Source organism: Lichenostomus cassidix, chromosome 10 (assembly GCF_008360975.1).
Source record: "Lichenostomus cassidix isolate B80296 chromosome 10, HeHo_3.0, whole genome shotgun sequence".
Lineage (NCBI taxonomy): Eukaryota > Metazoa > Chordata > Aves > Passeriformes > Meliphagidae > Lichenostomus > Lichenostomus cassidix.
In genome coordinates, this window is record NC_139491.1 from 8,520,700 (window position 1) to 8,535,963 (window position 15,264).

The 15,264-nt window shown below is 40.3% G+C and overlaps 1 protein-coding gene and 1 long non-coding RNA gene across 16 annotated transcripts in view; one reads left to right on the plus strand and one right to left on the minus strand.

The window, feature by feature from the left end:
- Window positions 1–8,890, minus strand: part of LOC146432669 (uncharacterized) — a 36,712-nt gene extending 27,822 nt beyond the window's left edge. For 6 of the 14 annotated variants that reach the window (XR_014854282.1, XR_014854281.1, XR_014854276.1 and 3 more), the window contains exons 1-4: window positions 8,055–8,890; window positions 7,243–7,397; window positions 5,962–6,076; window positions 164–4,552 (exon numbers count right to left, since the gene is read on the minus strand). This is a non-coding gene — a long non-coding RNA (uncharacterized LOC146432669). The remainder of the gene's footprint in view (window positions 1–163; window positions 4,553–5,961; window positions 6,077–7,242; window positions 7,398–8,054) is intronic. The other 8 variants (XR_014854287.1, XR_014854285.1, XR_014854286.1 and 5 more) reach the window with 8 other exon arrangements.
- The window catches only part of IL16 (interleukin 16), a 29,847-nt gene that overhangs the window by 7,803 nt on the left and 6,780 nt on the right, over window positions 1–15,264 (plus strand). For both annotated transcript variants that reach the window (XM_085070485.1, XM_085070486.1), the window contains exons 3-14: window positions 4,435–4,571; window positions 5,245–5,377; window positions 6,728–6,821; window positions 7,278–7,414; window positions 8,885–8,995; window positions 9,385–9,499; window positions 9,702–9,775; window positions 9,869–10,082; window positions 11,088–11,205; window positions 12,361–12,493; window positions 13,060–13,147; window positions 13,888–14,363. In XM_085070485.1, coding sequence (XP_084926611.1) covers window positions 4,435–4,571; window positions 5,245–5,377; window positions 6,728–6,821; window positions 7,278–7,414; window positions 8,885–8,995; window positions 9,385–9,499; window positions 9,702–9,775; window positions 9,869–10,082; window positions 11,088–11,205; window positions 12,361–12,493; window positions 13,060–13,147; window positions 13,888–14,363 — 1,830 coding nt within the window. The remainder of the gene's footprint in view (window positions 1–4,434; window positions 4,572–5,244; window positions 5,378–6,727; window positions 6,822–7,277; window positions 7,415–8,884; window positions 8,996–9,384; window positions 9,500–9,701; window positions 9,776–9,868; window positions 10,083–11,087; window positions 11,206–12,360; window positions 12,494–13,059; window positions 13,148–13,887; window positions 14,364–15,264) is intronic.

Sequence of the window (15,264 nt, forward strand, 5' to 3'; positions counted from 1 at the left end):
TCTCCCCAGTTTTCACACTTCTCACTCTCTGTCTTCCCAGCCTTCTTGCTTTTGCTGCCCAACAGCCAGGTCATCCTCAGAACAAGCTGAGAAAGTGGTTGTTCCATTAATACAGTGTATGCTGCAAAATGCAGGCCAGGCAAAGGCTCCCAGGAAAACACACCAAAGGGCAGATGATGGGTGGAAAGGTTCTTCTGGAACATCTGATGTGCTCAATTGTCTATCTAGGGCAAACCTCGATCCCATGCCCTGCAACTTGCATCATCCTTGCTTTGCAGCTTCTGCCATTTTGTTGGTTTCAAAGGGAATATGCTGCTGGGAAAATGAATTATATCTACTATAAATATTTTGAAAAGACCAAGGCATTCGGCTAGGGCACGTCAGTGGAGTGAGTTTATGCCAGAGAGACTCTGGCCCTTTTTCTGTTAGAACTGATGCAGAAAAAAAATGCTTCTTGAAGAAAATCCCCCCAAAATGTATTCTTTTGGAAATCCCAGCCATTTCCCAGTCATAAGACCAGAAAAGCTAAATATTTAAATACATTATTGTATTGCTGCTACATTTTTTTTATTATTTTTTTTCAAACCAGCAGTCAATTAGCTCATTGTCATGCACTTGGTTAACTGAGTCCAAGACCTTACTTGAACTAGCCTTGTATAACATTTCAATTCAGACAATCTAACTACTGTGTCTTACTTTGAAAGTGCACAAAAGTTTTTCAGTTTTCCACAGATGCCATGGTTACCCTTATTTCTAAACAACATCTGGAATTAGATGTTTTGAGATGGGACTCTGGGCTAGAAATGTCTAATGAAAGCATGAAGGAAAAAGAAATCTTTTAAATGGCAGATAAAAAACATCCTCAGAAGCTTTGAATTTTGGAGGACAAAAAAGGGGAACAGGAAGAGAGAGCTGGCCTGGATGTGCAAATTACTTTTCCAGAACGAAGCACAATAAAAGTTAATTTTCTCTCACCTGTGGAAAAAAAGAAGCATTCAAAAAGGCTCTTAAACTGCTTTAATTTTTATCTTTCAGCCAAAGAGGACTCAGTTTAAATACAAGTTTTGCTTTGAGTGGATATTATAATGCAGATTAAAGCTTCCCCAGAGTCTTGAAGTGCTGGGAGACAAAGCAGAGTTTATTCACTGGCAGCAAATACATGTTTAAATACATGTCTAATAATGAAGAGAGACAAGGTTGACCTAGAATCCACCTGCCCCCACACCAAACCTGCCAACCTTCTTTTAGCAAATTTTCAGTACTCACTATGTTCAAACCTATAAATCACCTTTCAAAACAAGCAGGACTCTTTAAAAAGGAGAAGGATGCAAAAATAAATACTGTCTTTACTCTTGGAACCATCAGCAGTATCTCTATGCATAAAATAATCAGAGAGACAGGAAAAAAGATATTAAAGAACTAAACCCAAAGCAAATTGACTTCTGGCACATGAATTGGTCAAACGTTTATTTTTCTGAAGAACAGCTTTTATTAATTTTCTGTCATGTTGCAATAACTTGGATATGAATATAATGATCTATATCCAGAACCCAAAAAATACAGATGTTGACAACATACAGATATTTGCCACATGTCCATGGCCCAATAAAAACTTTATTTTGTTGGGGGTTTTTTAAAGTAATTCACCTAAATGAATTGCAGCAATGATTGAGACAGAGAGCCAATTTGAAATGTAGCCATTCTTGGTAAGATGACTACATACGTAAACAAAAATTGTTCCCAAGATTTTTCTGCAGTGTACAAGGGATTTAACCTCTACTTTCCTAGTGACTAAGTGCATGCAACTTACTGTTCTTGGGAAAAATCTTCATATTAGTTTGGATTTGGTGACATTTCACATGTATGTCCCAATAAAACCGAGAATTTCCAGCCTGGCACGTGTCCCATTGTACAAAATACAGTGCCTTCCCCAAAGGACTCACATGGTGCTGCAATGAAAAACCTCAGAGCCAAACCCACTGCACTCTGTGATGTCTTGTGAAACTGGGCAGAGACATCATTTTTGGACAATTAGTTAGGAGGATATTTATAAACATGGTGAACAGGGTAGCTCTATACTGTGAACAAGTTATAAGAAAGGCACAAGCATGACTCTGCTTTTGACAGAGACAACTTGGGGACAGTCTGAACAGGCCTATGAAAATCTAGAAGAAAATGAAGTGTGGAGAACAGCTCTGCACAGTTGTGTGCGTGTGTCTGACAGGTATCTGTGAGATGATGTGTGCATCTTTCAAGGGACCATTAAAGAAGAGTAAGGACTCCTAAGAAGGGAAGTTGGCAAGTCCAAACGTGAATTCTGACTACAGGAAGAAGAAAGGAAATGACCTTTTTAAACACTGAGTTTTTAATACCATTATTCTTTCACAACAGCCCCAATCAACAAGCAGCTGACAGCTCAAAAATAGCCAAATGCCAGAACAATTTCCTACCTTTAATATCTATCTTAAATTTCTCATGTTTTAAAACAAGCACACTACCTTACTGAAAAAACCCTGTGAGTTTTAATGGATGCTTCATATTTGCAGAATCTGACTTGTAATTTTGTAATCATACCTGAAATAAAGGACAATACAAACAAACAAAAAAGGAAACTCAAATTTTTTGCTACTCAGGATCTCAAATTTTAAGGCATCAGAATGTCAATCTTTATTTCTTTATTTTGTTACCATGGCTAAGACTTCAAAGCACAGTCATAAGATAAAAAAAATCCCCAACATTAATGTAATCCTGATTTCAAGTAAATATTTCCCAAGATATTTATCTTGGGTGAAAAGTAAATATTAGAGCTCCAAAACTAATATTAGAGTTCAAGCAAACTGGTTAAAGATAGAATTCTGTCCATGCTTATATCCTTAGCAACATATTACTCACTAGAAGCACTCTTCATGAACAAAAGAGGCTACGTAAAATTCAGACACTCCTCATTAAAGGCAGACAATCTGGAATGCAAGCAAACCCACAGAGTTAACGAGTCAGTCAATACAAGTATAGCCCTTATCCATTACCTACTGAATTCAGCCTGCAGTGAGCCCAGGGCTCCAAGTTAAATATTTCATTCATTCACAGCCTTAGATTTACTCTGGCAGGTTTCAGAATGAGAGCCAGGCTTCGGCAGTCAGCCTGAGAGATAATGACCTTTATTGACATTGCTGTAAATTTGCAGTTTGTGTTTGCTGTTGGCCAGGTATGATGTGATCCCTATTGATTTGTGGTGAAGGAGCATAATGATTCTCATCCTCAGGGTTGGATGAACTCTGCCTAGGGCAGAAATCAAGCCCTACTGATGGTGAAAGTGACTACACAGCTTTCCTTGTGCTCTCAGAGGACTACAGATTACTGGAAATAGTTTATGGCACTTTGACCAGGGGCCCTGGGAGCAATACAGACAGTTGACCACTGTTATATTTTGTGGCCTGTCCTAACATATGAAATTTGCCTCCCCTTCAGAAATCTATACCTCAGTCATACAAATGTCTTGGGAACAAGCCTGGATCCAGGATACACTGAGAGCCCTCTTCACTTTGTGGAGTATGGAGAGGCTGGCGAGGGCAGAGGAGGTGGGTTCAGTTGGGAGCAGAATGAGTGAATACTTGAATCAGGAGAAATACTAAGCAAATAAAAAAAAAAGTATGCTAACTTTCCGGCTTTCCTCGTCTCTTTAGAATTTTTAGGTGTTCACACATCTGTGCCCCAGGAGTGTATTTCCTACTCAAATATGTTGTGCTCCATGTGCTCAGTTGCTCCATTCTTTGCTTTCCTTATATGTCTCAAAACACTATTTCTGCTTCTGTGCAGCCCTATGTCAATGATTCATAACTGCATTAAAGATATGCTTACAATTGGTCCTCCAGATGCAACGCAGACTACAGCAACTTCAACCAGTCTGGAGTGGACAAAGAATTTTCCACTGCTGCAGACCTCTCTGGTCCCCTGCCCCCACTTAACGAGTCAGCAGCAGGGGTGGAGCTTCTAGTGTTTTGTATACACTTATTTTCCATTCAGACCTCTTCTGTTTTCCAGAGCATTTAATTTTCTGGCATGTGTTTATTTTCCTCCTTGTCTTTTCTTACAATAGTTAGCATAGGCAAAGTTTACCCAGTTACTATGAAAAGTCTATTATCCGCTCTCTTCCTCTCATGCAAAGGGACACTATATTCTAATTTTTCCCTCTTGTAGCCAGAAGCCACTGAAGTCCTAAGGAAAACAACTCTTTTAAAACAGTGACTCTGTAATACCATTGTTCTTTCTCAAATGCACTGTGTTAAAAGCCTGCTCCCGTTCTCCTTGGAGGCAACCTGGTTCTAAGAACAAGATCACTTTCTATATTTCTTTAAAAGGCTCAGGATAAGTGTAAGTACCTTTTAACAGCCTTAGTACGTTTTCGCTCATGCAACCTTTCATCTTCTGAATCAGGACAGCTGCATCTGCAGGCTGTGTACAACATCAGGGAACAGCAGCTCAGGAATCAAGCTCTCGAGGAGTCCGAGATGTGCATCTTTCTGGAAAGGGTTCACAGGCAGCTCTGTGCCTGCTGAAGGCCCAGCAAACAGGTACAGTACACATGGAGTTAGCAAGTTATTAGGAAACCATTTGTTTGCATAGATTTTGCATGACTAGCCTTCTGTGATAAGCTAAGCCTTGAAGCTCAGATCCAGAGAAAAGAAGTGATGTCTGGGAATAATTTCTTACATTGCTTCCAGTTGGAGACACAGGTCAAGATCCTAGAAAAATAAAACTGTGACCACTCAGGGATCTAATGCTGCTCAATTACACTCGGAAATAAAACCTGGAAGAATGAGAGAGTGTACATAACATCAGGTTTTCAAACGGTGATGCCCTATTAAAGGGCAGTGCAAGATGGCACTAGCCCAGCAAGGCCACTGGACAGCAATGTGAGCCAAGGCTCCTGACAAGGAGTAGATGTAGCTTTTGATCAATTTCCAAATGCAAGATGGTGAGAGAGGAGGAATATCTTGCCTGGATATTAGCTATGTGTGGAAAGGCAGCCATTGGTCAGCAGGACTGAGCAGAAGAGAGCAGCAACAGGAAAAACTCCTAGCAGGGGATGGGGTAACACACATCCAGGCATCTCATGGCAGCCCAGGTCAAGGCAAAGGGAGAATTGCATCTGACCCCTCAGACAGTGAGGAGATGTACCACAAGGAATAGGGACATATTATTCTTTGTGAAATGACCTGCAAACTTCCTTGTTTTTTCTTTAAGGAATGACTGCCTGAGTCCAAGGGAGGAGCTGTTAACACTAAATGTACAATCACTGAAAGACCTGTCCAGCAAGGAGGCTGAATCTCTCATTCCCCCAACGACACGGCTAGTGAACATCATGATGGCTAACAAAGTAAGCATGAGCAACTGTGGGGTGACTGGACATTTACTTTAGACAGGAGAGGAATTTGTTCATCAGACATTTGAAGAACAGGGTTTTGCCTTTCCTGACAAAACCCAAAACCTCTTGTGGTCAGACTCTGGTGACTTTCAGCATAGCTTTTTTTCCCAGATAAACAAAGGCTATGGGGAGGCCAAGACCCTGGGAAACTCTAGCAAGGGCTGTCCAACCCCTCCTTTTCGAAACAAACAGCTTGCCAATGTTAATTTTCCATTTAGACTTTGAACAAAGGCAGAAGTGGATTCAAGGGGAGATTCATGAATCCCAGAGAAGCCAGAGAGCAGGTCCTCTAACGAAGTAGTTTTGTGGATCTAGGATCTATGATTAATAGCAAAGGCTTTTCAAGCTAGCTAGCTTGGTGAGAGAAACACTGCAAAATCATTTTCAAAATTCATCTTTAAGGACCTTTGTATTTCTTATTCTGAAGAGTTCCCTAAGGGATTGGAACTGGAAAGCCCTACTAGGATTGTGCTACTTGGCAATACCCCCACCTGCTGTCCAAGAGGAAAATTAGAATTCATTAGGTCTTGAAGTACCTCCAAACAGAATCCAAGTCAGGATTATGGAACAAAGTGTTTGTCTTGGTTGGCTCCAGTTAGATTAGAACACACAGATCATGCTCTGATGCCACTCTTGTGGCTTCCTCAGCCCCTGAAGAATATCACTGAGCAAAAATTTGGCAGTTTGTTTTATTTATATCAGTTTCCATATGCTCTTTGTATTTAGTAAATTTACTAAATTTAATTCTTTCTTTAACTGGAATTCCCTCAGGATCGAAACCATTGTGTCACAGAAACAGGATCAGAAACAGGACTTACAGAAACCATACACATCTAGAAATTATTCTTAACATCACCTGTTATTCAGATGTAATAATTTATTTCTTTTCAAACGGTTCTAAAAACCTGTCTTTAGAAAGCTGAATGTTTCATCTTCAAGTTTTTAAATTCTAGAATTAGTGGTCATATTTTCAAAAGCAACTGGAGATTCCAAGCGGAAGGTATTGATTTTTTTGAAAACACTAAAACATAGTCCTCAGTGGTTTTTAAACACTTGAATTGTATTTTGACTATTTCTGTCCTACCACTTTGTTATAACCATTTTTATAGCAAAATTTTGAGCTTCATTCCCCTTTATCCTCCTACTTATATTAAATAATGAATTTTGCTCCATTTTTTGATTCAGGCTGAAGTCTGTGCAAGCCAAATTAGAAGAAATCTTATTTTTAAGAGTAGATCACTTTGAAAATTTCTTGCATAGCAATAGGTTTTGTTTGTTGGGTTTTTGTCTGTTTTGTTTTAGGAAACACCAACATGTAAGGAAAGGCCTTTGGAAACACAGAATGGTTTTCTGCACGGTAAGGCTGCATGCCAGCGGACTCGCAGTAACTCCACCAGTAAGTCTCAGGGAAATAATCTGTTCTCTTGTAATCCTCAGGGAGTGCAGAGCACAGCCCCCCATCGTGTGATGGTACTATGGTGCTAAAAGAAATCTCATCCAAATTTATTCTGGGATCCTCATCTAAGAATTGCTGGTGCATAACAATCATCAGCTTGCGTAGTCACAACATCCCGCAGTCAGATTTTGTGCATACGATTTACATTTTATGACTTGGGACTTTTTTTACTGTGTATTCTAAATAGACCAACAGTTTTTTTGGTAGGGAATGCTCACTTCTTACTATATTTAGCATAAGTGGTTATACACAAAGCGACAACTCACAACATCAACCACTTCACGAAGAGATTTACAAGGGGAAAAGCATTTCTAAGTAACATTTAGGTGATGCAATGTGCTGCCAGCACAGAGTGTCTAACCTTGCAGAGTAACAGCCTGTCTCCTCGCCCGGCAGGTGTGAGCGCGCTGTGGGCCACGCAGGGCCCAGCGCCCCGCAGAGCTGTGCCCCTCAGGGACCGCCAACCCCACGCCCTCCATGCCACCCGAAAATCGCTGTCCCAGCAGCTGGACTGCCCTGCAGGGAGAGCTCCGGTAAGTGAATCCCCTGGAAAACGCACAACATATCCCCAGCAGGGCTCTCTGCATGACCATGGCGGTGCTTTCCTGCCAGAGCGCATCTCCCCTCAGGCCCTGCCAGGGACCATGGCTGCTCTGCCTCCTTGTGAGGGGAAAGGCTCTGTGCCAGCAAAGCCCATTGTTCCAGCAAAGCCCCACTGCTCCAGCAAACCCCATTGCTCCAGCAAAGCCCACTGCTCCAGCAAACCCCATTGCTCCAGCAAACCCCCATCGATCCAACAAACCCCCATCGCTCCAGCAAACCCTCTTTACTCCAGCAAAGCCCCATTGCTCCAGCAAACCCCATTGCTCCAGCAAACCCCCATTGCTCCAGCAAACCCCCATTGCTCCAGCAAGCCCCCATTGCTCCAGCAAGCCCCCATTGCTCCAGCAAAGCCCCATTGCTCCAGCAAAGCCCACTGCTCCAGCAAACCCCCACTGCTCCAGTAAACCCCCACTGCTCCAGCAAACCCTCACTGCTCCAGGTTCTCCCTCCCCTTGTCCAGCAGCTTTTAGGGTGTCTAAATCCCCAAGGGTGGTTCACACCACCCAGTGCCACCAGCCTCCCCAGTCACCTGTGCTGGCTGGAGGTGTAATTTTGGTGTTGCATACTTACCTCTTAATCCTGTTCCCAATCCCATGTTGAATGGATAATCTGGTTTTCATGTCAAAATTGAGACTCACTTTCTTGCATATGCAGAAGCCAAAATTTTCCACACTCTTTAACACCTGTTAGTTTCACTTTGCTGCATAAAAAGAAAAGTGTTGAACTCTCTCAGATGTGTAATGAGTGCAATTCACTCTGAGCCTGCTGAACTTCATGCATAGTTAGCTTTGTGTAATAACTTCTGTCAGTGCTTAAATTATCTTGTAATACCCAATTCCATGTTGAAAAAGATTTTCATTAAATATTTCACTAAATATTTCATTAAAAGTTCATTAAAATGGGGTAAATCTCAGAGGCTGAAATTAGGAAATCCAGCATGAATTCAAGTTTTTGGGCGGAAATGCCAAAACCAGGTTTGGTATATCAAAAGATAAAGTTTTTAATCACAAGATGAAGAAGAGATTTTGAATGTCTTGATTCTAGTTCAGTTCCTAAAGGCAAATATGATAATACTTGTTCATGTCTCATAATGACCGCAAATGGGACTTTTGCATGGGGAATCAAGTGACAACACAAATATATCTTTCTACACTGTTATAACACTTCAAGAACCAACGTACTAATTTTTCTCCAATTTAGTCCTTGCAGGAAAAATTCAGTGAGCAAAGATTTTCTGAATTACAAATGGCTTATGAAAACTAGAAATACTTTAAAAAAAATCCTTAGTACCATCAGTTATAATGAAGAACATTTCCAAAAAACAAGTTGCTGCAATATGTGTTCAAGGATTTTTGCTTATGCGTAAAAAAATATTGTGGGGTTTTTTTTAATGTTCACAGGCAATTTCAAGGCCATCTAGATCCCTAAGTACAGCGCAACTAGTGCACACATCCTGTGCCTCACAAGCTTCAGTAATTTCAAACATTGTATTGATGAAAGGACAAGGGAAGGTAAGACTGGCTCTTTTGCTTTACCATGAGTTTTACATCATTTCACAAATGTAATCTGCAAAGTGCAGAGAAGCAACTACAGGTATTAATGTTGCCCCTTATGGGTTTCCAATTCATATCCAGACAAAAATAAAAAAACATAATTTAGATACCTTCCTATCTACTCATAATAGTGAAGTGATTGATTGCAACAAACAAAAAGCAAATAATGAGGCGATTCTGCTGAAATTCCCATTTACTCTTACTACTGGAACGTGACTATTTTTTCATGTATTATACTACTCCACTGACAATACTGCTGGTGTAGGTAATGCAGAAGAAACTGCAAATGGACTATTATGAGAATTGAACATAGGGTCTCACACACTGTTTTTTCCCTCCTAAATTAGGGTTTGGGCTTCAGTATTGTGGGTGGTAAAGACAGCATTTATGGACCAATAGGCATTTATGTCAAAACTATCTTTCCCGGTGGAGCTGCTGCTGCTGATGGAAGGCTACAAGAAGGTGGGAAATCCCTCTTCTCTCCCTTTTCCCACTTCCCAAAAAATGACACTGAAAGACAGACTGAAGCTCAAATGAGCCATAAGTGACTTTTACACCTGCATCCATTTTTGCATTTGCAAGACTCCTTTTGAGTGCATGTATGTATCATGGAACTTATTGCACAATACAGTTATAGTAATATAAATTTTCTCTTTTAAAACAGGCGATGAAATCCTGGAACTGAACGGAGAATCCATGCATGGATTAACACATTATGATGCTTTACAGAAATTCAAGGTCATGCCCTCTCCTTCCAGAACAACCTCTGGTTTTACACACAATGTGCACGTGGGCTCAACCCATTCACTTATTGTCTGTTCTTTCCAGCAGGCCAAAAAGGGTCTTCTGACACTCACAGTCAGGACAAGCTTCAGCACACCTCTTTCTGCTTCCAACTGTCAGTCACCCCTCTTGTGTCAGTCACTGAGCTCCAGTACATGCATAACCAAAGAAAACAGCTCTTTCAGTTCAGAAAATGCAGCATTCTCATTAAATCCTACAAAGCCCAATGACAGGGTCATAATGGAAGTTACCCTTAACAAAGGTAAGTGTTGACATTAACTGAGCACTGCCAACAAAGCACTGTTCATTTGCTCTCTGAATGTCTTTCCTCACTAACCTGATTATTTTCTGAACTAAGTTTTTTTTTAATACACCAATTTAGGTCTCTGTGACTGTCAGTGCTAACAAGTTTCTATCAACAGCAGGATTTTGAACACCATCTGTCCTCAAGAGCCAATCATTTGGTTTTATCACTCAAGCATTAGAGTCACTTTCATATCCTTCACATGAAAAAGTAAAGCTCTTGTCAACAACTGCCACTTATTAAGAGCAGATTGTGCAATTCTTACCCATAATTATGCAAGCAGTTAATTTCACTCTTGAAAAGGCTTAAAACCAAATAAAATAAGTATCTATATTTTTTTGTTGTTCTTTCACCTCCTCTCCAACTGTCATTGTCATCTATTTTTAAACAACCACTGGCAAAATGAAATAAACTTTTAAATATGGGAACAACAAAGCAACAAACAAAGCAAAGACTCTGTGAGGTGACTTACCAAACACACAGTATGGGATCTGACAGCAGAGTGACTGTCCAGAGAAAAGAAGGTAAACTCACAAAATTTTTAAGCTGCATTATATAAAACAGAAGGAGGAGTGAAATGATAGTCATATACCCTTAATTTTTCCTAGTTTGTCCCCTTTATTTTAGCTCCTTATTTTTTTCCCCTTCTGTCTCCTTGTAAAGACATTTGCATTCTTCTGTAATGACAGATATTTTGCAAAATAAACTTGTATTGCATTGTGTCTGTGACACTTTAATCACGATGGGGACAAAACCCTCAATAACAACCCCACAATAAAACAATAGAAAGGAACAGAAGAAAGCAGTGGAAATAGCAATACTGAATGTGTAACATTCACAAGACTTTGGTTCTCGTTTGTACAGAAAAAAAAAGTTAAATTTAATTAATTTTTAAAGAGGCTCTTCAGTGGGCTACTTTGACTGTTTTTTATATCTCTTTTTAATTATTATTGATTCTTTCAGAGCCTGGTGTTGGCCTTGGAATTGGGTTATGTAGCATCCCTTACTTCCAGTGTATTTCAGGGATTTTTATTCACACCCTCTCGCCAGGCTCAGTGGCACATATGGATGGGAGACTCAGGTAGGATGAGAAAGACTGTCTGTCTCATTCTACAGGTTTTTCATTGCTCTGTTCTATGGGTTTATTTTTGACTTGGTTGGGCAGGAAGGAATATTGATTTCTAGGGATTTTGGGTTTAAAGCATGTGTGGTATTCTCAAGGTTTGAGCATGTATCTTCAGGATATGTGGGATTTCCAGAAACACAGCAACCCAGTGAAATCACTGCCTCTTGCCCAAGCTGGGCTAACTTTGAAGGTCTTAGACAAGCTTGTAGCAATGCTACTGGAGGAGATTTTCAAATAAGAAAGTATTTAGCAAATCCTAAACATATGGCTTAATTTGGCTTGTTTGAGCATGAGATTTTTTTCTGATACAAGCTCCTGAAATTCTATCATTTCTTGCCCAATAGAAAAACAGATTTGCTGACATGAGCTTTAGTGGGAGTGTAGAAACTCACTTTCAAAGATTTTTAACCAACTAGTAGTGTTGAACATACTGAGAATGGAACAGATCACAGCAGTTTCAGTGAAGTCTTTTTGATTTACTTTTAGGTATTCTGTGACCCTCCTCTAATACTTTAGCTGAAAGAACTGTAACAAAGTACTTGAATATTTGTATGATACAAATCCGTGCCTTCAGTCAGCCTCTGAATGTATGTGGGCACTAGAGCAAAGCAAGGCAGTCTCAGTTTCCATATGAACCAAATTTGGATTTCATCTAGAAAGATCCAGTCTAGCAAATTACCATAGTTTGTCATTAGAATTTTTCTTTTAACAAGTTATTCGTATACGTAGCAGAAATACAACATCCTTTCTGACATTAAACAACACTAACATAAGATAAAGAGGTGAAAAGTGAAGTGTTACCTTGAAAGAAAGGAAGGAAGATGTAGGTGGAAGCAGCAGCTGAGCTGCAGACAGCAGAAAGATCACAAAGTGTGCATAGCTGAACATGCAGAAAGCTCAAAGGTTGCATGCAACATGGCAGATAAAAACCCCTTGACAGCCAAATCATTCCCATTCCATTTTCTGTAACAGAAACACAGGTTTAATCTGTCATCAAAGTAGAGGTCAACCATATGAATTTGCTTTTTGCATATTTTCACATAGGTGAGACAAAGTCAGGAGAAAATATGTTTTGTTTACATCCTCTGTCTTTTTTTAATCTCTTTGTAGGTGTGGAGATGAAATTCTTGAAATTAACGAAACTTCAGTACAAAATACAACCCTCAATGAAGTCTACGCTGTGCTAAGCCATTGTGATCCTGGCGCAGTACAAATCATTATTAGCAGACACCCTGAACCACAGGTAGCTCCATATTGTTTCTGAATTTCAATATGGCACATATTGAGAACCAAGAGGGAGCAAGTGCTAATCTAAAACTGGTGGAAAAATGTTGACTACAAAGGTGCTTTATGATCATTGCTACATACAAACAAACCTGAGATATGCACTGTCTTAGAATAATTTAAGATTTGAAGATTACTGGAGACAGTCTTACATGAGGTTCTGTGCAGTGAATAAGAAAACTATAGAAATAACATTTAAGGAAAACCCCATTATTCTTGCAAGGTTTTTTTCTTTACAAAATGCTTCCTAACACCAAAACTGTATAAATGATTATCAGGTTTAAATTGTTACATAGATTATGCTGTATTTAGTTACCTTGTACTGGTAAATCCAGGACTCCACTTTTAGTGAAATCAACAAAAGAACATTTATCTTTGAAAGGTCCCATTTTACCTAAACAACTACTCTAACCAGCACATCCATAGACATACTTCATATATACTGGAATATTTACAAATACAATAGTGTGCAATTAGCTCACCCCACAGCAATCTCATGAAGTAAAACAGCATAATATTTCCTAGGTGTCTGAGCAACAGCTAAAAGAAGCTGTTGCACAAGCTGTGGAAAGCAACAGATTTGGAAAGGAGAGACACCAATGGAGTACTGAAGGTAAGGGAATTAATGTATTCACTAGCATGGTAATTTTGACTTAAAAGATGCCAAGGATGAGTACTGCTGTATTAGAATCCTTGGCAATGGCCAAGTAATCCAGAGCAGAAAGAAAGAGGAGGAAACCTCAGAGGGCAACCTTTCTAATGTGTCTCCTATGATATGTTACCAGAGTGCTGAGAACAGACCAAATCTGCCTGATTACCAAGAAAAATTTTTTGCAAAAACTTTCACTCACAGTTGCTCATCCTTTCCAATTCACAAACTCTGATTAGAGCTTTACAAACAAGTGTCTGTAGGTGACATGGGTATGACAAGAAGGAACTGCAAAACGAAGGTGATGTCCTAAGGACAAAAAATTTGTTAATCCCTTATTTGTCAGGAAAGGCACAAGCAGTCATTGTTGGAGCTATTTGCCCAGATCAGGTATGACATCGTTTCACAGAAATGTATTGGAATGATACTCCTTTGAGTGTCCTCATATCTTTGAAAGGACCAAGAGGTAACAGGATCATCATCAGTAAATCTATACTGTTGACATATCTTTATATATAGGGAAAACATTATTTTGTGTTCAGGAACTTGGCTGTTGACTCTTCACCCTACAAGACAATGCATAAATCAATCATACCTTTGCATCCACCAAAGATATTACTTAGCTGCAACTTGCACCAGCTGAATCTTAGAAGCAAGCACTTTGCATGTACTGAACAGACATTTCTACCATGTCCCTGATGCAGGTGTGAAGAGGCTGGAAATGAGCTGGCACGGGAGGCACCCCTGCGAGAGACACATGGACAGGAACGCCGCGCCCTGCAGCCGCCGCGTGCAGCGGCTGATGACCCGATCCAGCAGTGACAGCAGCTACAACCCCCGGGCCTCCTGTGCCACTGCTGCTGTGCACCAGCTCACCGACCTGAAAGCAAGAGTGCACAGTGTGGATGTACCAATCACCAGACAGCCTGGCCTGCTGTACTCATTCTGTGCGAATAATTCAGAGAGAAATTCCCCTCCGACCTGTAGTGACGGAGGTCAACCCTTGCAAAACACTAAGAAGTCATCAGAGATCCTTGTTAGAAAACCTAAATCATCTAAGCCCAAACCTCCACCAAGGAAATACTTCAAGCAGGACTGCACGTGTGATGACCAGGGTAACGCAGACAGGAAAGAAAAGTTTGTATCAGAAGTGGCTGCATCACCTTCGGCAAGTGTTCAGGTAACACAAAATTTACAACATTCCTCTTGTGTCTGCATGTTTGTGAGGCAGGGGAAGGCAGAAGGCAAAATGACTTTGCATGATAGCAGGAAGTAAGGCAGGGAAGAAAATGTATACACGTGAGAACTGGGGGAAGAAGATGAAGCTCTTCTGTTTTGAAAATAAGGTGTGTACCTTAGTGAAGCCAGTTTAGAACAACATGTTATGGTCAAACTAAGGTCAGAAGGCAGAGAAGTATCTAAAGAAAACCTTCTCCCATACCAAGGAATCTGAGTTAAAATCCCAGTGAGAAGAGTAGAAAGAATGAATCTGAGTCCCTGCCATTCCCTGTGAGAGTGTGCCACTGGTGGTATCAAGCACTCTCTGGTTGCAGGGTTATGCCCTAGGCTGGGCCTGGAGGGGTTTACAGAGCCTTTGATGCTGGCTTGGTATGGCTGACCCTAACTATTTGTGCCACAGAGTCAAATCATTTCTAAAGTAGAGAAATCATGAACGATTTCTTTGTTTCAGTAGTGGCTTTTTCTTGGAAGAAAACATTATGTACAACAGGTAATCTTGGGCTCAGATACATTTCTGGAGACCAGGAGGTATTAAATAAACCCATTTAAATTGTGGTGCACATACATATTTGCTGATCAGCGACAGTATTTGAAAACACTGCACATTTGTACGTTACTGAATTTCAGTTCCCTGTCTTATCTAAGACAACAGAGCATGTTTCACATTTGCATGAGTGTGAAGGATTGTGAGATCTGCATGTCGAAACCAAATTGTGGTTTGTTTAAAACTGAAACCTCTCTTCCCCACGTTTAGTAATATGCTAGTAGAAATGAACTGTTCTCAGTGCAATACAAAGGAAAAAAGCAAAGAAAAAAACCCACAACCCCCCCAGACAGTTCCC